Raw genomic sequence first — 23,572 nt, forward strand, 5'->3', positions numbered from 1 at the left:
ACAGCAATAGTCCGTGAAAATTTCCATATGTTTCAAGGGGTCTTCATCTCCGGAGACCATGAACCGATTCCGTTCCACTAAATCAATATAAGAGGAATGAAACTCGAATTTACCGGTAGTAGGGGTAGGTAACTGGCGCCCCTTTGGAAGGTGGTGCTCCTTTGGCTGAAAATTATCGTATATCGTAGCCATAACTTCCAAAGTGAGAGTACTCAAGTCTTCCTCTCAAAAACCTGTCTTCTAACTGTGCAAAAGCAAAACTAGAAGCAAAGGTAAGCAACGGCCTCAATGAACAAAAGTTCCTTGAGACAAGAAAAATAAACTAAAATAAAGCAAACAGAGTTACACCGTCTCCCCGGCAACGGCGCCAAAATTTGATACCGTCGTTTAGTACCAAAATTTAATTTATAATTCCAAACTAAAACTATAGCTAGTGATAGTAAGGGTCGAACCACAGAGAGACAAGGTTGATTTTGTTTGCTATTTTTCAGTCTATGAAAGTGACAATAAATTGGGGGGTTTTGAATTTGGTTGATTAACTGGCTAATTGCTAAAATGAATATTCTTAACAAGATAAAAAGAGGATTGGGAACTTCGGTTCACCATGGCAAATAACAGGTCAGTTAAGCAGCAGAGGTCTCATAATACGGTCTCAGGGAAGATAAGCTAGTCTTTCGATCAAAGCTCAAATAACCTCACGGTTTAATAATTCCCTAGAATTTATCAAAGCTTTCACTCAAGAGAAATTCTAAATCTAACGATAAATCAAATGACCAATCTTTTAATCTAGCAAAGAAATCTATCAAAAGATAGCGAGACCAACACGGAAGAACTCATACTACACAACAATCCTAATTTAATACCATGGCTCACCTTGTTCCCAATCAAAGAAATTACCTACGCATAATTATGACTATTCTAACTTCGACACTAATAATAAAGAACAAATTCGACATAATGGAATCTAACTAAAACAAAGGGGAAGAATTCAATTGCTGAATTTAATTGATGAAACAAAAATCAAAATAACAAGGAAAAATAAGAAAGAGGAAGAATTGCATAAAAAGCTTACTAATTGAATATCAAGAAAAAAGCATTCGAATCAAAGGTTTCCGTCTCAAGCTAGATCTGAAAACTAAGTTTTTTCCAGAATGAAAGCATAACCTAAAAGTTGTTGCGTTCTACTGATAAAAAGATACCCAAAGTTAATTACAAGTTGGGCTTTTAAAAGTCTAACACGGAGAAATAATTATCAGCTCGAAATCAGGTCGATCGATCTGGTCAAGACACGGTCGATCAATCGATTCACGCGAACGATAACTTCGATCGAGCTCCAGTGGTCGATCGACCTCACAGCATTGTCGATCGACCGAATATGCTGTGCAGTAGCTCCTTGTTGCTTCCAATAAACACTTCACTCCTTTGCACGCATCCCAAGGTGAGTGAATACGACCCTCCTTCTTCTTGGCTTCCTTAAACTTGCTTCCGGAGAACGAACTCGGCTTGATTTAGCCTACTTCCACGCATTCCTACAATAAATCATAGAAAATGCAAATTAAACCGTTTCGGGAGAAATAGTAGCCTTAAGCTATCAATTATGCATGGAAATACGTGCCAAAACCGCAGGTAAAGTGTATAGAATATGCACGTATCAACGACATGGTGGTAAAGTCCAAAAATGCAGAAGATCATGTAAAGCATTTGGAAGTAGCATTCGAAATATTGGAAAAATACAACATGAAGCTCAACCCCGCAAAATGCCACTTTGGAGTTTCTGCAGATAAGTTCCTTGGATACATGGTTACGAAGAGAGGCATAGAAGCCAGCCCAGAACAGATAAAAGCTATCCTGGAACTTCAGTCACCCAAGTCTGTCAAAGATATTCAGAAATTGACAGGCCTGGTAGCTGCCCTGAAACGGTTCATATCAAGATCCTCTGAAAGGTGTAAAACATTTTACAACCTGCTCAGAAAAAATAAACAGTTTCATTGGACGGATGAACATGAGGCAACCTTTCAAGTCTTAAAATCTTATTTGTGATCTCCACCCTTACTGGCCAAACCAGAAAAGGGAGAACCCCTGTCAGTATACTTATTTGTCACTAACACATCAGTCAGTGCGGTCCTTGTAAAAGAACAGGAAGGCCAACAACATCCGGTCTATTATGTAAGTAAGAGTCTGCTGGATGCTGAGATGAGGTATGGATTACTTGAAAAATATGTTTTAGCTTTAATTATGTCGTGTACTAAACTACGACCCTATTTTGAAAGCCACCCCATTATAGTCAGGACCAACTTACCCATAAAATCCGTCCTGCGCAAGCCCGAATTATCAGGTAGGATGGCCAAGTGGTCAGTTCAAATTAGCACATATGATATCTCTTTTGAACCCAGGGCAGCGAACAAATCGCAGGCCCTAGCAGACTTTGTAGCTGATTTTAGCCCTAACCTAGAACCTGGCCTGAAAAAAGTGGTCAACCAATTAGAAAATAAAACCCCAGACCAAGAATGGACTTTGTTCATAGATGGGGCATCCAATGCCAGGGGGACAGGGTTAGGATTAGTGCTTAAATCACCACAGGGAGATATGATAGCGCAGGCTATAAGCTGTGAATTCAAAGCTACTAACAATGAAGCGGAATATGAAGCTCTGGTAGCAGGCTTAAATGTATGTCTAGACCTTGGTGTTCAAAATCTAAAGGTAAAAACTGTTTCACTTCTAATTGCTAATCAAATAAAGGGAATTTATACGGCTAAGGATGCAAAAATGATTTCGTATTTAGAATATGCAAAAAACCTTACCGCTAAATTTGCTTTATTTGATATAGATCAAATATCAAGAGACCTGAACACACAAGCTGATGCTTTGGCCAGCCTAGGTTCAAATTTTACCCCTACAATTTTCGATAAAATACCAATTGTTCATTTATTAGAGCCAGCCATCAGCAAGCCTGAACAAGTCAACCCTATCAATCAGGATAGTAATTCTTGGACTAAACCCTATTATGATTGGTTTCTCCGAGGAATACTACATCAAGGGAGACACGAAGCAAGAGCTTTTAAAATTAGAGTTTCAACCTATACTATTATCAATAACACTTTATTCAAGAGATCACAGGCTGGACCATACCTAAGATGCTTGGAGCCTGACGAAGCCAAATTAGTACTTCAGGAAATACACGATGGACATTATGGTAACCATAAAGGAGGAAAAAGCCTGGTATGTAAAGTACTCAGCACTGGCTACTACTGGCTTACACTGAGGGCCGATTGCCTAGAATACTCTTCAAAGTGTGAAGCCTGTCAAGTTCATGCACCAATCATACATTAGCCATCTGAGCTCCTTCACTCAATTTCTGCACCCTGGCCATTCATGAAGTGGGGCATGGATATTGTAGGAAAGCTGCCTGTAGCTCCAGAACAAAAAGTATTCATGTTGGCTATGACTGATTACTTCTCCAAATGGATCGAGGATGACTCTTTCAGGCAAGTAACTGAAAAAGAAGTAATATCCTTCATCAGAACGAACATTATTTGCAGATATGGAGTCCCATCATAAATAGTATGTGACAATGGAACCCAGTTTGTGGGGGAAAAGACCCAAGCATTTTGCCAAGAATGGAATATCAGCCTGGTAACATCCACCCCTGGATATCCAAAAGCTAATGGCCAGGCTGAATCCAGCAACAAGGTAGTCATAAGCTGCCTAAAGAAGAAACTAAAAAGAAGACGAGGCAGATGGGCTGAAGAACTTCCATTAGTACTATGGGCAGACAGGACAACTCCAAAGACATCAACATGCCAAACACCATATTCTTTGGTGTATAGCTGTGAAGCTGTCATTCCTGCAGAAGTCCGGGTGCCAACATCAAGATATAGCCTGAATAATGTTGAAGCAAACAGAGACCTAATGCAAGATAACCTGGTCCTGACAGAAGAGCTAAGAGACGCTGCCAAAATTAGGATGGCATCATACCAACAAGCAGTAGCCAGGACTTACAATAAAAATGTTAGAATTAGAGTCTTCAGGGAAGGAGACCTCGTCCTACGAAAAGTTTTTCCAAACAAAAAAGAAAAATCAGCAGGCAAGCTTGCCCCCACATGGGAAGGCCCCTACTTAATTGATTCAATCGTTGGACAAGGACCATACAGGCTCCAAAGATTAGAAGGAGAAATGATCCCAAGATCTTGGAATGTAACTCATTTGAAATTATTCCATGTATAAAACCGATATCAGGCCATAATCAGGTACAAAATCATATCTTTACTATCAGTAATTCAACCTAATGTGCTATCTGAAAAATTACGTGTTTTATATGCTCTGTGCGCAATCCATGTCTATATATTTAACTAACTCAACTTCTCTTATTTTTTGAATCCTGAACAATTATACATGATAAATGTTTATATGCATAAATATTCAGGATTGAGGGCTACTCTACTATATTTCAAAATCTAAAACAAAACTTTGCACTTAATTGTGCCTAACGAGTTGGTAACCATCACCGGATACAGCAAATGTCAGGACCAATCAGGCATGAAATAGTTGCCTGACCTGACTAAGTTTACTTCACATGTTTACAAACGGCTGGACGCAGCAAGACGGTGGAAGGGTGTGCCATCCTAACCATTAGTCTAAAAAGCCCTACTGTCAGGCCGAGTACCAAGCCCTCCAGTCAGGCAGGGGACATAAGCCCTCCTGCAAGGCCGGTTTTCCCACCCCTTCAACCACTATGGCCAAAACCATACTTGGTTGAATTACTCACGACAGTTCAAATGACAGGACAAGTTCAAAAAATATCTCACAGGTTAACAAAATAGAAATTTTGACAGGACCAAAGGATTGGAAAAACAAAGTTCATAGGTTCAAAGAAATTCAAAAGCAAACTGAATGTCAAGGAAATAAGCAAAATCAGCCAAGGAAGGCCATTACGATCATATTAATAAAGCCCTTAACCCCTGGGGCAAAGGCACCAAAATATTCATAAAGGCCAGGGATAGTCTCCATGACCTGAGCAGAGAAAATAAAATTGTTTGTCCAGGGACATCCCCCCTGGATGGGCCAAATACCAACAAAAAAAATCAAATTACTGCTTCTCCTTAGAAACAGCATCAACACTCCCACTCTTAGCCTGATCAGCCTCAGCATCAACATCCTGTTCCCCTGGAGAATCGACCTCCCGTTCATTTCCCATATTATGCAGGTCAGGATACTTTGAAGCAGCAAAAGTCATCTCAGCTTCAGGGTTCCAATTTGCCCTGGTCTCAATAGGCTCCGACATAGCAGTCACCTTCCCCTTAATATAAAAATAAAGGGAGGCATCATCAAGCTTAAACTCCAAATCATCCCTCTCCAGGGCGAGCTCTTCATTCCTGTCCAACGCCTCCTACAAAAGCTGTTTATTTGAATCTGCCTCAGCCTTAGCACATCCTTCTCAGCCTGCGCCCTCGCAAAGTCAGCAGCTTTAGTAGCCAGGTCAGCCCGTGCAAAGTCCAGTTCAGACTTCAGCTTATCATAATCTGATCTCATCAGGTCAATCCTAGCTACCAGAGAAGTAGCCTGATAAGCATTGTGGAGACAGGCCGCGGCACCCTAACCAAAAGCAAAAAGAATAATATGGATATTATGCCATAATAATAAAAACATCCAAACAAAATACACATATTACGAAATACACATAATAATAAAAATAGCGTACCTCCCTCACAGTAGCCAAGGCACTTGACAAAAGGCCGAAAGAGTGGTCCACTGAAGCAACTGCCTGGGTAGCAGTCTCGACAGGGTCAATGGTGAGCATGACATCTGACTTGGAAGTAGCATAATCCCTAATCTTCACCTTGGCAGCCTCCACATTATCTAACCTGGCTCTCACCTCCCTGACTGCGGCAGATATATCAACATCTTCAATTTTCCTCTTAAAATTTCTTGAACTTGTTTCGAGAGGCGAGGAGCGGTAGAAACCTTGGAAGCATCAGGCAATTCAGTTAAATCAATAACAAGCTCAGCATCTCCGCTTTCCTGGGAGCCTTCCTCCTTGATCTTAGCTAACTTGGCTGAGAGGTCAGCCATACCAAATCTGGCAAGGCGAGTAGATGATCTAGTGGCTATAACATGAAACACTACATTAGCAATATAAACTAAATATCACAGAAAAGCCAAAGTAGGAAGAAAGGAGAAAACAAAATAGACTTACTGCCTGAAGTGGAAGCACTAACAGCCTTCGAAGGTTTAGGCGCCCTGGTAGCACCATCAGCCTTCAAGCAGCGAGGAAGATGGCCAGCCCCGCAACAGAGAGGCCAAGACCTCTCCAAAGGAAGAATAGCAAGGAAAGCAGAAATGTTTGTAGTAGGGTACTCAGTTTCAGTAACCCAGTCATCAACTGCACACACAAGAGGTATGATTCAATATAATTTTATTTTTTACTAATGAATAAAACATGCGGGATAAGAGAAAAGTTAAAATACTCACCAGCAACACAAGCTTCGTAGTTCAAATATGCCAGATCAGGACCCACAGAATTGGTCCTGATAAACATGTACCCAGCAGCCCAATTCTTGTCATGGCCACTGTCCAGATTGCTGAGAAGGGGTGTAGTGGAAGGCCTGACCGTAAAGCTTATACGGCCAGGACTGTTTGTCTTGACAGCATAACAGGTCTTCAGGTCATCGAGGGAAAACAATATATTGTGGTTTTTGCAGAGATACTCAACAGAGCAGATCATTTTCCATACCTATGCATCAACTGATAAGAAGGGACACCGATTTGTTTAAAAACCTCCACCATGAGAGGAGAGAAATGAAGCTTGCAACCTGCCCTGAAGGCCCAGTCATGAATACAGAATCAACCAGGACATGCCCAGTCAGCCCTGATAGGAGAATCTTCAGGGATCCAAACTTCGGAATTAGCAGGAATGATTCCCTTATCTTTCAGCACCTTTTCAAATTCAGGCTTCAGGCGATTTGAGAGAGACTGATCATCTTTCAAAACTTTTGTGGGTTTGAATTGGAAATCACCATGGGAAATTGAAATCATCTCAAGAGGAGAATCATTCGTTTTACCAACCACAGGAGGTTGAACAGCAGAAGATGAAGGAATGTTTTCAGAAGTGGTTTCTTCAGGGTTTTGAGCAGGTGGAGTTCCAGGAGGCATCACCCTGGTAGATTTCTTTTTTTGCGGCCATTGTTGAGGGATTATTAAAAATTAGACGAAGATTAAAAACTGGGAGTTAAGGAAGTTGAAGAAGAAAATTATTAGAAGAGGGCAAAGCAGATTTTTTGGTGAAGATTAACTTAATGAAGTGAGGGGGTATTTATAGTGGGTGAAACTAGGGATTCTACCGCAATTTGGATGGATAATCATTGAAGAAGTTGCAGTAAATACAACACGCGTCACAAACTGAACAATCTAGCCGTTACAGGAACTGACTAGCCACAATTTAACCGTTGAACTGTTTTCCAAAGATTGAAGTTATCTCCTTATTTTTTGTCCTGGCACATCGAAAATAAGGAGATAAGGGGCAATTGTTGGGCCTAGAAATCCGCAGATATCCCTGATCAATATCTTGCCTTGAACTAACTGACAGGGTGTCAGGATATCAAAGTTCAGGACACATGAAGATAGGCGCCAGGCCATGGAGAGGACAACGGTCAAAATATCAGGACGATATCAGACCAGGAGATCATATTATAAGAAGATTACGCGCACAACATTAATTAGGAAGATTCTACAATTAAGGCGACAATTAAGGACGTAATAATGGGTATTATTGCGGGTAATTATAACAGAATATTTGGCATTAATGGTGAGACTAATCAGTCGTTCAGCATATCATTATATAAGAAGCATTTGGAAATCATTTGAAGACAGAAGACGTATACAAGACAAATTCTAGCATACAATATTCTTACACAACTTTTAAGATAATTACGTCCATTGTGCTAAATACTCAATATAATAGAGAAATCCTCTCCTGGCTTGGTGCCCGTGATTTTTTCCCATTTAAGGGTTTTCCACGTACAAAATTCTTTGTCTTATTATTTTTTTTACTGTACTTTCATTTTTGCACTTCACCCTGACGACCTGATTTACAGACTAACTAGAGCTAGTTAACCCTACCTAAATTTTCCCTGACCCGATTTCGCCCTGCGCAAAATCCACACAAAATAAATAGGGATCTGAATGAACCCTGAATACCCATCTAAATAACAGAAAAACTTATGAGTGGCTAACCTTTATACCATATGATCAATGAAAGGAAGGGGAAAGTGATCTTTATTTGTGGCAGCATTCAGCTGTCAATAGTCTATACACATCCGCCAACCAGTCACAACTCTAGTAGGTATCAATTCATTTGTATCATTCTTAACCACGGTTGTTCCTCCTTTCTTAAGAACCACCTGAACTGGACTCACCCATTTAGAATGACCAACATAGTAGATAATACCTGCATCGAGTAGCTTCATTACCTCAGCCACCATAACATTCTACATCTTCTGATTCAGCCTGCGCTGACCCTGTCTGCAAGGGTTGTGATCTTCCTCTAACTCAATCATGTGCATACAGATATCATTGTTGATGCCCTTAATATCATCCAATGAATAACCCATCGCTTTCCTATTTTTCTTCAGAATAGCTAACAAAGCGGTCAGCTGTTTATCATCTAATTTAGCACTACAATGACTGGATATTGCTCTGTATCATCTAAGAATGCATATTTAAGATGAGAAGGAAGATGCTTATGCTCAGGTACCTTTACCTCCATAGCGCGAAGAGTATTTACCAATTGTTCTACCCTCTCTCCTTCAGCGTCGGTGAGTTCACGCTCATCTATTGCAGCTTCAATCAAGTCCAACACAGCGTCATTGTTTTCTTGGTTATCTGCACACTCATCTAGCAACATCAAAGCTTCCAGTGGATCCTTAATCAAGGAATCCGACCAGAACTCATAAACAGACTCATCAACGATATCAACTGAATAACAAGTATCCTCTATCATTGGTCTGGCAAGTGTACCAGGCAAACTGAAAGTGATAGCGTCATCCCCCACTGCAAGAGTAAAGCACCCTTGTTTGACATCAATAATGGCCCTAACCGTACATAAGCATGGTCTTCCTAGTATAATTGGGGTCCGGGTATCCCCAGCTATGCCTAAGACAATGAAATCTACTGGTATAAAGAACTTGCCTACTTTGACAGGCACGTCTTCTAGGATACCTAAGGGTCGTCTAACTAATCTACCAGCCATCTGGAGGGTGATATTGGTCATTTTAAGGTGACCCATATTAAGTTTCTTGTAGACAGAGTAGGGCATGACACTGACACTGGCTCCTAAGTCACAGAGAGTCTTATCTATCACTTCATTTCCTATGGTACAGGTAATAGAGAAACTACCCGGGTCTTTCATTTTAGGCGGAGCTTTATTGAGGATTAAGTTACTAGACTCTTCCATAAATGAAATAGTCTCAAACTCACTCAGCTCTCTCTTACGCGTCAAGATATCTTTCATAAATTTTGCATAAGAAGGTACCTGGGTAATTAGCTCGGTAAAAGGAACAGTCACCTGAAGATCCTTGACCATATCCACGAATTTACCGTACTATCACTCGACCTTAGCATCTTTCAGACGTCCTGGATAAGGAATTCTGGTAACAATAAGCGGGTCCACGACCTTCTCTTTACCTTTATCTAAACGTGGCATCTCCGCAGCAGAAGAAGATGATCCAGCAGCAAGTTTAGACGTCAAAACAGCGTTCCCACTATTGCTAGTGCTCGATCGAGTACAATGTTCACTTGATCGAACACTTTCTTCATGGGATCCACTCGATCGAGTAACACAAGGTTCTCGATCGAGTTCTTCGATTTGAGCACTCCTAGATCGAGACCTTACATCACTCGATCGAGGACTTTCAGAGGAACCTGCTCGATCGAGTACCAGATTCACTCGATCAAGCATTTGGACGATGTTCAGCAGGGACGTCGTCAATGTGTTCTTCCAAAACAGTTTCCGGAGTTTCATCAACAAGTATATCTGCATTTTCCGGCATTTTTTGTCCATTATAAGTAAGACCGCTTCGGAGATTGATTTCATTGATCGGGTCACAAGGAGGTAAGTAACTTGCTTGGTTCATTTGGTCAGATCTAAGTTGCGCGACTTGATCCTGCAACTTCTTCATATAACCCACATTTTCTTCCACATTTTTCTGAAGTTGAAGTGCTAAAGATAGTACTAATGACTTCAACTCCGCTATTAATTTCTATATTCGTAGAGGAAGGTTCATCTTGTTGCAGCATCGGATCGACAAGATTAGGAGTACTTGCTACGGCCATATTGTCATAAAATTGAGAAAATGAGACTCCTTGCTTGAATTGTTGGTAAACACGGACTCGCTCCACCTCAGCCATAAAAGTAATAGGATCATGTTCTTCCACACCATACCTACCACAAGTGACCTCTTGCTCAATCATAGCATGAACATGCTCATGCTCACCTATACTTTGCAAAATCTCCGGATTGATGCACCTCTCATTAGAAATTTCCACTTCAGCTACAAAAGAGTCACCATCTCTTTCATTCACTCGTCTACCTCCTCTGGGATTTCCATATTCAGCTACATGAATGGCCATGTCTTTAATAAGATGCCATCCCTTATCATCTTCAACATTTTTCTGAAATCTCCCTTTGGCTACATTATCCAATATGGCTATCTGATCAGCATACAACCCATTGTAAAATTGGGTGCATAAGAACCACCGTTGGAAACCATGATAAGGCACAGAACGAACAAGTTTCTTAAACCTAGTCCAAGCTCCATTCAGATCTTTGGTAGGCAGTTGTGTGAATGTAGTGATTTGGGCTCCTAATGCATTCGTGCACTGTGGTGGAAAATACCTTCTATAGAAGGCTAAGGCTAGGGAATTCTAGTCAGTAACACCAGCAGCTTCCCTCTCTAAATCTCTCAACCATTCCCGGGCATCATCAGTTAAAGAAAAAGGAAAAAGAACTCCCTTGACCCTATCCCGTGTCACCCCAGCAACTAAAGGAATGGTAGAGCAATACTCCGTAAACAACTCTATATGCTTACATGGATCCTCGCCAGCTACCCCCTTGAAGAGATTCCTCTCAACCAACTGTATGTAGGATGGATGAATACCAAAGGTGCCCGAATCTTTAGTAGGAAGCAAGAAACCTTTAGGCAGAGATACCACCGTAGGTTCTGAGTGACTGGCGATGTTCGGCATTTCAGCAAGTAAAGTTGGAAGAACAACAGGTATGACAATGTCCTCTTTTAGGAGAGATTTCCTGCAACACAATTAAAGCACTAGAGAAAAATATGAGATCAGTCTCAAGGAACGAATTCCTTGAGACGAGAGATGGACTTAAAATAAAGCAACAAAATTACGCCACCTCCCCGGCAAAGGCGCCAAAATTTGACACGGCTGTCGCAATCCTATCAAAAATAAAATCAACTGGTCCCTATAAAATGTAGTAGAGGCAGTCGGGTATCGAATCCACAGGGAGATGGGAAAATGTATGCTAAACTAAGTCTGTCTAGGTAACCGTTTCTTGAAGGTTTTGATTGTCTGAGTTCTAAACTACAAAGTTGTAAAGAAAGAAAGCAAAGAAAGGATAAGGATTAAAGTATAGATAAATTGGCAAACAAAGAGAGATAACTAGGACAGTCCGTTCATCATGGGTTTCTAGGAGTCCAATCTAGGGTCACAGGTCAGTATAAATTCGGTCTGCAAGGTAATGAAAAGGTCCTCTCGGTCCGCTATTCGCCCTAAAACATTACTAGCTTAGCTTTCACCCTCACTAGCATGCCCTAATGTTCATTGCAGGTCTTACCCCTTCCAATCTCTCGATCTAGGTCAAGGTGTACCAAATAAACTAGCTAAATGCGTTGATTCAAGCAGCTAATTACAGTTAAATGCAATGATTAACAACATAGACTAAAATTACACCAAACCCTAATCACCTATTCATGATTCCTTAATTACCATGGCTCCCCTATGTCCTAGCAAAAGAGATTAGCTATGCATAATTGATACTGAGAGAATAATGACACTAACCATAACAATTAAACTAGTCATAATGAATATATTTCCAACAAAGACAAGAGAAAGAGAAACCAAAAGCAAAGATGAAAACAAGAATGAAATTGCAATAATAATTAATCGAAATAAGGAGTAGAAATACCGAATACAAGAGAGTAGCAATGGAGTAATTAGGTCTAGGGAGTAAAGAAGGAATTAGAGAAAAGGGAAGAAGAAGAAGTATTTAGATCTAAAAATTAAAGGTAAAAGAAGTGATCCCTTTGTTCTACTACCGTCATCCTATTTATTCTCAAGATAGGAAATAAAATATCTTTGCGTAAAATACCCCTACGGCAGAATCTACTCGATCGAGCAGAATAAAACCACTCGATCAAGGAAAAACCAAAACAAACATCTCGATCGAGAACATTAAGTGCTCGATCGAGGAACCAAAAAACACCCTCTCTCGATTGAGTTCAGTAACAACTCGATCGAGGATCTTCAGCAGCATAAAGCATTCGATCGACCAGTTTCAGCAGCCAACTTGGTCGATCGAGCTATATTAGCATGGATGAACTCTTGAACACCTTCCAAATCCACTTCACGCATCTCTAAGTGAAAGATTCCAAGCTCCGATTCTTCCCTCTCCAAAATGCATGCAAACGGGACAAGTTTAGGCTTGATTATGCTCCTTCCGGCTCATTCCTGCAATTAATACAAGATAGACCAAAGTAGACTATTCGGGGGCATTTGTAGATAATCACTACATAAATAGCACAGAAATGCGTGCAAATGTAGGGTAAAAAACCATATATAAAATTCACGCATCACTTTGTTTTAAAAACGACTCAATTTGCTCAAAAAACGAAAGAAAATAAAAATAACTGAAAGTAAAAAAACAAACCATAACCTAAAGCATATATTATCCCTACCCCCTTTTTTTTGTTTTTTCTTTTTTTGCTTCATGGACTGTTGAAATGTCCTGTGTACACTAAGGTTTCAGCACTTTGTCAGACAAAGTACTGTTTCAGATGGCGAATGTTCCAGGGTTTGTACAGGATCTGACCTTGCATGGTCATCAACCTGCATGCCCCATTCTTAACAATGCTTTCGACCTGATATGGTCCTTCCCATTTGTAAACAAACTTGTCTGCCTTGTGATTTTTGGTATTTTCAAATACTCTTCTGAGTATCAGGTCCCCTACCGCAAGGGTCCTCACATTGACATTCTTGTTATACGTTCTGACTATAGATTGCTTGCACGATGCCATACTTATGTAAGCACTTTCTCTTAGCTCGTCAACTGTATCCATGCTCCTGGTCATTTCGATTTGATTCTGCTTTGCTGTTTGGCAGCCATATCTGTGTGTTGGTACCAAAACTTCTGATGGTATTACTGCTTCTGCCCCGAATACCAGGCTGAATGGCGTCTGCCCCGTTGCTACCTTTGGTGTCGTCCTGTCTGACCAGAGTACTAGTGGTAACTCGTCTGCCCACTTACCCCCTAGCTCCTCCAGCCGCTTCCTGAGGTTCTGCACAATGATTTTATTACTGGATTCTGCTTGGCCGTTTATCTGTGGGTAACGAGGAGCATATTTCCTCAGCGTTATGTTCCAACGTGAACAAAACCCTTCAGTTTTATCAGATATGTACTGGGATCCATTATCTCATATGATTTCAGATGGTATCTTAAACTTCCTGATGATGTTACATTTTATAAAAGAGATCACCTGAGCCTCCTTTACTTCTGTCATTGCTTCAGCTTCGATCCACTTTGAGAAATATTCGGTCATGACAAGCATATATACTCTATTCCCTGGAGCCCTGGGTAGCTTCCCCACTATGTCCATTCCCCACATCATAAATGGCCACGGGAAGATGATCGGATGCATTGGTTCTGCTGGCTGATGAATTGCTGGGGCTGCCTTTTGGTATGAGTCACAGTATTTGGCGTGGTTTACAGCGTCTGCCCTCACAGTAGGCCACAAATACCCCTGCCTTAAGATTTTATTAGATAGACTTCGTTCACCAGCGTGATTCCCACATTCTATGTTATGTACATCCTGCAGCACCGTGTTAGCTTCCTCTTTATTCAGACACCTGAGATAAGGTCCTGCCGAAGATCTTCTAATGAGCACGTCATCTATTAGCACGAATCTGAAGGTCTTGATCCTGAAACTTTGTGCTTCTTTCTTATCTTCTGGGAGTTTCCATCTTTCAGCCACTCCATATAAGGTTTTCTCCAATCTGAACCCACCTGCTAGTTTTCATCTGATACTAGGATTCCTGCCCCATTTACGTGTTGCACGTGCGTTGCTCCCCCCGGTTGATTTCGTTCCAACTCTTCCTGTATAGCTGGAGTTAACACATGAGTAATTGGTATATTTTGGAGTTCCGTGGGCTGGAAGGTGGATCCCAACGTGGCTAGAGCGTCTGCCTCCATGTTCTGATCCCTTGGCACCTGATTAATCTTGAAAGACCGGAACTTCAGCTTCTGCTCCGTGGCTACCTTTAAGTAGGCTATCATCTTCGAATCACGCGCCACATATTCAATGTTCACATGATTCACCATAAGCAATGAGTCACTGTATACTCTCAGGTTCCTCACTTTGAGCCCCTGCGCCATTTGCATCCCCAGTATAAGTGCCTCATACTCAGCTTCATTATTAGTTGCTTTGAATTCGCACCTGACTGCTTGTACCATCATATCCCCCTTTGGGGACCAGAGGACCAGACCTACTCTAGCTCTCCGAGCATTCGAGGCTCCATCTATATACAGGGTCCAAGTCCCACTCCTGGTCCCCTAGTAATGTCAACATCCCCTTTTCTGCCTCCACATGGGTAGCGGGATAGAAATCTGAGACAAAATCTGCCAGTACTTGGGACTTGATCGCCATCCTAGGTTCAAATTGTAAATCATAGTCACTTAGGTGTACCGACCACTTGTTCATTCTTCCAGATAATTTAGGCTTTCTCATGATCGTTTTCAGCGAGTAATTAGTTACTACATGAATAGTATGAGATTCAAAATATGGGCGCAGTTTGTACGAAGCAGTGACCAGAGCTAAGACTAATTTCTCGAAAGGTGTGTATCTGGTCTCTGCAGGAAGCAGAGACTTACTGATATAGTATACTGGATGCTGTATCCCTTCTTGCTCTTTGACTAGAACGGCACTTACCGCTGCTTCTGTAACCGACCGGTATAGGAACAGTGGTTCCCCCTACTCTAACTTCGCCAACAGTGGTGGTGTGCTTAGGTAGCACTTGAGTTCTTTGAATGCTTTCTCGTGCTCTTCCGTCCACTCGAACTTTTGACTCTTTCTTAGTATATCATAGAATAGTTTGCATCTATCCGAGGCTCGTGAGATGAATCTACTTAAGGCTGCCACTTTTCCTGCTAGCCGCTGCACGTCCTTTGGCCTCTGTGGTGACTCCAACTGGAGGACTGCCTTGATCTGCTCCTTACTGGCTTCAATCCCCCTCTGAGTTACAATGTATCCTAAGAACTTTTCAGAGGACACCCCAAACGAGCACTTGGATGTATTAAGCTTCATCTTATATTCCCTTAACGTTTTGAAGGTATCCGCTAAGTGTTCCATATGCATACCAGCTTTCCTCGACCTAACTACCATATCATCTATATATACCTCCATGGTCTTCCCTATCTGCTGTTTGAACATCTTGTTTACTAGGAGCTGATAGGTGGAGCCAGCGTTCTTCAGGCCAAAGGGAATGACATTGTAACAGTATATGCCTCGTTCTGACGTGAATGTCGTCTTCTCTTGATCTTGTGGATGCATCTTAATCTGATTATAACCACTCTAAGCGTCTAGGAAGGTGAGCACTTCGTCCCCAGCCGTGGCATCTACCATTGCGTCGATATATGGTAGCGGAAAAGGATCTTTAGGACAAGCTTTATTTAGGTCCGTAAAGTCTACACACACCCTCCACTTTCCATTCTTCTTTGGCACTACTACTACATTAGAGAGCCAGTCAGGGTAGCTGACTTCCCTGATCTTTTCCACTGCCAGAAGGCTGTCTACTTCCTGGTTGATAACCTCATTCCGTTATGCCGCAAATTTTCTTCTCTTCTGCTGCACTGGGGTACAGCCCGGATTCACGCTTAACTTGTGTGAGATGATGGATAGATCTATGCCGACCATATGGTTGTGGGACCAAGCAAAACAGTCCATGTTCTCCTTAAGAAATTGAATTAGTTGATCTCGTAGCTTTCAAGTACAGGTTGCTCAAATTAATACTGCTCTGTCCGGGTGCGCCTCGTCCAGGTGGACCTAATCTAATTCCTCTAAGGGTGGCTCCTTGTATTCCTCCGAGTTTCCCCGGTCCTGTAATTGCTATGAGGGAAGCTTGGTTATGGCTTTTAGGGCTTGTTTATAACAGCTTCTGGATTCCTTGCGATCTACTTTCACTTTGACTACACCCCATGGAGTTGGGAATTTGAGACACTGATGGTACGTTGAGGGGATTGCCTTCATTTGATGCAGCCACGGTCTCCCCAGGATAATGTTTTAAGTGGCTGGGCCCTCGATGACTAGGTACCTCACTAACTTGTTGACTCCTTCAATATACGTTGGAATGGTTATCTCGCCTACTGAATGTGCCGTTTCACTACTAAATCCCACCAGTGGCACGGATTTCTTTATCAAGTTTTCTTGGTCGAAGCCCATTATTTTGAGAGTTTCAAACATGATGAGGTTCATAGAGCTTCCGGTGTCCACTAATACCTTTCGAACGGTACAGTTCCCAATAGATAGCGTTATGGTGAGGGCGCTGTTGTGCTGCTCTGCCTCGTTTCCAACGTCAGTTTCATCAAATGTGACCATAGGCACGTCACTCTGGCTCACCCTGCATGATGTTTCTAGGTGCTCTCTTTTGCCTTCGGTAGCTCGCCTCTCGGCTGCAGAGTAGCTTAAACCTAACAACTCGGATCCACCTGTTATCACGTTAATGATCTTGGTGCAAATAGATGGGGCAGAGGGGAGCACCTGATTTGCTGTCTCCCTCCTGTCCTGCTTGCCCCAGTGTTCCAGATTCCCCTTCCGTACATGAAATTTTACCTCTTTTCGCAATCTGAAATAATCTTCTGTTCGGTGTCCTACGTCTTGGTGAAACTCAGACCTCTTACTACGGTCTCTTTCGTCGTTAGACCTGTCTTGTGTAGGCGGCTTAGGCCACCTCACCTGGTCGCCCAGTTCCTTCAATGCTTTTAACAGACCTTCCATTCCCGTATTGAACCCGTACTCAGCTAACCTGGGTGGATATTGCGAGTCCTCCCCTTGCTGAGATTTTTATGCTACTTTGCTGATGCTGGGCCTGCTGTATGGTTTAGTTCTCTCGTCCCTCTTCTCTGTCGGAACCTTTCTACTTGTTCTTTCAAAAGTTACCATTCCTTTTCTGGACAGCATATCTTCTTCCAGCCGTAATCCTTTTGTTGCGCGCTGCTGAACTTCCTCGAATCTCTCGCAGGGGTGCATCGTTTATTCCTTATATTGATCTGAATCTTTATCCAAGCCTTGCCTGAAGGCATTAATTGTTGTTGACGTGTCACAACCTCGTATGGCCACATTTTCCGTGTTGAACCTGGTAACGTAGTCCTTGATTGACTCCCCAATTTCTTGGACGATCCTGTAAATATCACTTGGCTGCTTTGGAGTCCTTCGGCTGCTGGCAAATTGCTAGTTAAATGCGTTGACCAGGTCGGCAAATAAGGATATAGATTTGTTGGGTAGACTAACAAACCATTATAGTGTTGCTCCTGACATGGTTGACCCGAATCCTTTACACATACATGCCTCTTTAGAGACCCCTGTTGTTGTAGTCACCATCATCTTTTGCTTAAACTGACTAATGTGATCGCAGGGATCTATGGTCCCATAAAAAAGAGTCATTGTCGGGACACTGAACCCTTTTGGCAAAGCCACAACAGCTATTGCGTCAGTAAAAGGCGAATTAGCATAGTTGTCTGGCGTTGCCATCTCCATGGGTGGCAGCATTCCTGGGACTCTCTGGAGAAGGCTACGTTGTTCCTGGTACTGCTGCTCTATATAGGCTTCCCTTCCTGTAAGTTGCTGGTGCACCAGCGGTTGCAGATCCGTAGCTCCTGCGAGATCTTGTTATCCGGTTGTTATTGGTGCTTGCATCTGCTGTGTTGCTGGACCTAAGCTGCCTACCCACGCATATTCCGACCTATTCAGGGCTGGCTCTATGGCTGGCGAGGCCGCGGATATCAACCTGCCCTGTTGGCGTCCTCCTATACCTGCGTCAGAGAGATTGTTAGAACGTATGAAATTACTAGGGGGTAGAGTATCTGACATGGGTGTTGGTTCCTGGCGTGCTGACTCGTCATCCGGTGTTAGTGCCCCCAATCCTGTTGGAATCAGGCCTCTCCTCTGTTGTGGTGTGGTTTCCATATCTAGCTGAGTTACCACATCTTGCTGTAGTAGGCATGCCTGCCTCCTTACACTGTCTCCTGCTGACGCACCTCTGAATCTGATATCCTGCGTCCAGGTCATTCGAGTGGTAGCTTGCTATCGTAGCTCATCAATCTGGGCCCGGAGGAGATTGTTATCTGCTACCATCTGAGATATCATGCTCCTATTTTCACTTTGCATTGTCCTGATTGTTAGGGTGCAAACCCTTGTCCCACATCGGTAGAATAAAGATGGAAGATCATCTTTATAAGTATCTACTAAATATAATAGTACGAGGCCTTTTGGGAAGGAGCCCAAGAGTAAATCCGTGAGGGCTTGGCCCAAAGCGGACAATATCGTACTATTATGGGTTGTGGACACAGATGCAGCAGAGGCCCAACACGGGATATTCACGCTTCCGCACAACAAGTGGTATCAGAGCCCAAGGTTCTACTTGGGCTAGACACAGAGATTCATCAGGACCAAGACTTGAAGGTGGACGTACACAATAAGACGTGAACTCCTATAGCTCGAGGGAGAGCTAATATGTTCGCGAGAAGCGACATGGTCTCACGGCGTTGAGACGGCAGGCCATCCAAGAGAAGATCGTCAGCGACCCGGCGAGGTGGGCTGAGGCTTAGTGGAGGCAACAAAAGCGGTCCATGGTAAGTCCAAAAAGGCGGTCCGGTGTGACGTGCTGAGGCGGTGGATTCGGACCCAGTCTAGGGTATATTGGATGCAGAGGAGTTTGGTACGCAAGTGTAGCACAAGCCCCGTGAGACACATGTAGTGTCGTTTAAGGGGAGGTTATCAAGACTTGGTGATGCGAGTGTCTAGAGGTTGGGGCTGTATGGTATGGGAAATTCTCCGTAGAGGTCAAGGTCCAAGTCAAGATGATGGTCTTTGGTTTGAGGGGAGGATTGTTAGGGTGCAAACCCTTGTCCCACATCGGTAGAATAAAGATGGAAGATCATCTTTATAAGTATCTACTAAATATAATAGTACGAGGCCTTTTGGGAAGGAGCCCAAGAGTAAATCCGTGAGGGCTTGGCCCAAAGCGGACAATATCGTACTATTATGGGTTGTGGACACAGATGCAGCAGAGGCCCAACACGGGATATTCACGCTTCCGCACAACACTGATGGTCCTCGCCAGGGTATCTAGTCCGCTTATCATGATGTTGGTAGGACTTGGTGGAGCCAGATCCTGGTGCCTGGACTGTCCTCCTTTCTCCGGTTGTCCCATCCTTTGTTTACCTTGGCCGACACCTGGGTCTCTGGCCTACGACCTTCCGTTTGCTGTTGATTCACCGCTGTCTGGGAACTAGGGCTTTGCTTGATAGCTGGCACTGGAACTGTTCCTTGTGCAGCGTTTGGTGGTTGCGTGGGGGTTGCGCGTACTACTGTGGAAGCCGTGGTAGGGTTGGTGCTCGTGTTGTTGGAGCACCGTCCATTTTGCTCGGATTTGCTTAAGGTTTCCCTGACATGATTCTGTTCTTTGTATACTGATTAACGGAGACGACCACTATGCCCCATGGTGGGCGCCAAACTGTTTTGGTAAATTTCTACCAATTTAGGGTTAAAGTGGTATTATTGCCTAATCAATATTACGAGTTGTTGATGATAGTATTTTGTGTGCTATGATGAATTGAATGTAAACGTAAATAGAGGACACAAGTAATTTTGGTTACGCGAAAAACCCATAATGGGAAACAACCGCGGGGGGAGACGGAATCCCACCAATATTTTTACTTTAATTCGGTGGAAAGTATAATGTAAGACGGTGTTGCTATATCTCAGAGGCTAGGGTTCTCTTATGTATTTTTGGATGGATCTTTGGTCTTGTGTTGATGCCCCTTATATAGTGAAGCTCTCCAACCTAGAGTTCCTTGCTTTCTTGCCAAGTATTCCGAATTTGGTATAAGATTGGACTTTCCTTATTCAGAATATGGTAATGACTAGGATTTTCTTATTTTACCCGTGAATATGTGAGCATCCTAATCCGGGCCCAAGTTCTCAACGCACGCTGTCTTGGTCCTGCTTCCTAATTACTCTGCCTTCTGACCTGCTTCCCTGGCTCAGCCCATATCCAGAATTTGGGCCTAACAATATTGGTAGACTTGAAATCAACTAACCTTTTATTATAATAACTCCTTAATTGGTTCGGTTGCAACACCTCTGTATAGGTTCTCCTTCTTCCTTCGAATTGAAGTCGCTTCAATCGATGGACTACTCCTATCTCCGATTGCCATCGATTTCACTTATACGAGTAACATGGGTATTCCATATAAGCTTGATTAGCTTAATTTGGGTAATGTTTTGGGTATTTATACACATCTTGGGGACCGATTTAGGGACGAATTAGGGTTAATCGTTTGCCAGATCTAGATAAAATGTTCCTAAATTGCTCCCAAGCGACCATACCCTCGAAAATTGACCCATGTACCTAAAACTCCCAAGTTCGAAAATCTTACTAGAAGTCTATGTTAAATTATTAGAAGTCTTTGTCAAGATTATGGTAAATTATTAGAAGTCTTGAAGATTCACCAATAATCTTACTCTTATCATGGACTCTTTCATTTGATCATTTTCATAGACGACTTGTTCTTATTTGATATCATAAATGTAATAAATAATAGCACATTTCATATAAATATTGAAGGGTAAATAAATGAAGAATAATTAGTGTAGACACCTCGTTTCTACACGTCCCGCCAAACACCCATTGATGATTGGGCCGCGTGTTTAGCATATGTCGCGATTTTATGATGTTTCGTAAATCGGTTAATAAAAGGTAACTCGTACACTTGTGTCTACCCCTTGGTTGTCATCTTAGTGTCATTACGGTCGTTTTGGCAGTAATTAGAGTAAATTTGGAGTCCGGGTCAAAAGTCGTCTTCATTTACAAAAACCGTCAAATCCTGAGTCAAAAAGCAATGTGCTTGTCTACCTAAGGTTAGGATGTCATAAAATGCTATGAGTATATCTCATTTTGAGTCCCATGTCACTTCTTTGGGCTAAACTTAAGTTTATATTACAAAATGTGCATTTCATTTAGCCAAAATGACAACCCGACATTTAGGCCCGTTTTACAAGGTGATAATGACTTTTTTTGGTCTGGCCTATTTCATATAAAGTTCTAGATCTTTCTCTTAGCTTTCCAACGCCACCAAAATCACCTTAATCCGAGTCCTGTAGAGAGAGTTATGCCTAAAATACGACAGGCTGTCAAACGCGTTTTCTCGTAGAAGAATACTACCCGAGAAAGGACGCAGTGAGTGCTGCGCCTCTTCCAAGGATCGCAGCACCTGTTGCGCCTTTTCTCAAGGCTTTATTTTTGTCTAAGTTTCCGTGTTTCAACTTAAGTCGGTTGTTTCCGGATCTTTCCTTCCGTATCCTATTCTTACCATAATTCCTCCGTGTTTTTAGTATAAATAGAGGCCTTTGCCTCACATATTTTTCACGCGAGTATCCGCCCTTCTCTTCTCCCTTTGCATTCTAAGACCACGCTATTGCTTTCGATGCCTACGTGCTTGATCAATCGACCACATAAGCTCAGATCATTCTGAGTACCAGTCACGTTTGCATGACCGACCAATTTGATCACTACACCATAATTAATCAACTTGTTTTAATTCCTATTTTAACGGCACTTTCATATTTGCATAGATCGAGTCGAGTTACCACTAAAAACCGATTTAGTTAAATCTCGCGACGCTAACATGTAAGTCCGAGGGTGTAAAATCCCAATTTTATTTAATATATTTATTTTATTGTAATTAATGTACGAGTTTATATCATTAGTACGCCTAAAACCGTCTTCAAAAACGTATTTTAAAACCCTTTTGACGAATCAGCAGAGAGGCACTGTCGAGAAGAGACGCAACAGTTGTTGCACCTTCTGGAACGGTCGCAGCACTTGCTGCGCCTCTTCCAGAGGCTGCTTAGCCACTGTTGCTCTTCTTCTTCTTCCTCGTGTTTCTTCGTTGTTTTGTTCGAAGTCTTTTCTTGTTTTTATTTTCTTATTTCTTCCGAATTCTTATATTGCCCAGTTTATAATTCGTTTTCAATAAAACCTTTTAATAATTCCGACTTGAATCCCTTATAATTCGATATTTGCGGGTTTTCGTCATCTTATTCAAACCCGGATTTAAGAGGCTCGATTCGTTCATATCAAGAATTCGTCTCTGATATATGTTTTAATTATGTTTTCTTCATAAATTCTTAATCTTTAATTTCAGCCTCTAACTTCAAGTTTGTATATAAACCAATTTTCAACATCGTCAATAATATCTTACCTGTAATAGTTCGTTTCAATCCGTTTTTATCATTTTATGACGGTTCCTGATGCATATATAATCTTACTAAATAACCTTCATTCGAGTTATATATCAATAATCTATCCTAATTAAACAACCAGCGATAACAATTAACGAGTATGACTTTCACAGTCAGAAACCAACTCAAGAACAGTCGCATGAACTGATGAGCTTCTTCTAAGGGACGCAGCAGATGCTGCGCCTGTTCTGAGGTGGTTTCTACCTCTGGACTCGTCTTGTTTTGACGTAGGCTTTCTAATTAGGTTTTAATCGACTATTATCCTTATCATCACTACTAATTCGACATGTTTTCATATTTCAATTCTTTCAATTCCTTAAATTCTTTTATTTCTTTTCTTTTATTTCCAAAACCCTTTTTTTTAAGCGTACTTGTGACGTAAATTCAATTATCCATTGTAATTCAATTGTACTTTATTATAGTTTATTTATTTATCGCCCTTGTATGATTTGTTCATCTGACTTTTTCACATGTAATTAATCTAACTTCCAACTTTGACCACATTGCTTGCTAAAATACGTGTAACCGACATAGTCTAATCTCACATGCTAGGATTAATCTATGTTTGTTGCATTGCATGCATTACATCGACAACATATCAAATATGAACGATTTTCCTAATCATTAGTAGAGGCCGCTATCGAGGCGGGCGGGAGTAGGTGTTCGATTAAAGAGCTTCCTAATACGTACCCTCACCCCTTACTCCAGATCTCTGGACATTCGTGTCCATTGGCATCTTCGAGAGTCATTCTAGTCATAGAATGCTAAGG

At 42.0% G+C, this 23,572-nt stretch overlaps 1 protein-coding gene across 1 annotated transcript; it reads right to left on the reverse strand.

The window, feature by feature from the left end:
* Nucleotides 1-16,562: 16,562 nt before the first annotated feature.
* Nucleotides 16,563-17,276, reverse strand: LOC141613340 (uncharacterized). Its single transcript, XM_074432072.1, has one exon. The coding sequence runs from the start codon at nucleotides 17,274-17,276 to the stop codon at nucleotides 16,563-16,565; it is 714 nt and encodes a 237-aa protein (XP_074288173.1).
* Between the last annotated feature and the right edge of the window lie 6,296 nt (nucleotides 17,277-23,572).

Source organism: Silene latifolia, chromosome 11 (genome assembly GCF_048544455.1).
Source record: "Silene latifolia isolate original U9 population chromosome 11, ASM4854445v1, whole genome shotgun sequence".
Lineage (NCBI taxonomy): Eukaryota > Viridiplantae > Streptophyta > Magnoliopsida > Caryophyllales > Caryophyllaceae > Silene > Silene latifolia.

What these genes read in the sequence shown, in the direction of transcription:
- LOC141613340 (XM_074432072.1), bottom strand. Translation starts at nt 17,276, where the DNA reads ATGGAAGGTCTGTTAAAAGCATTGAAGGAACTGGGCGACCAGGTGAGG.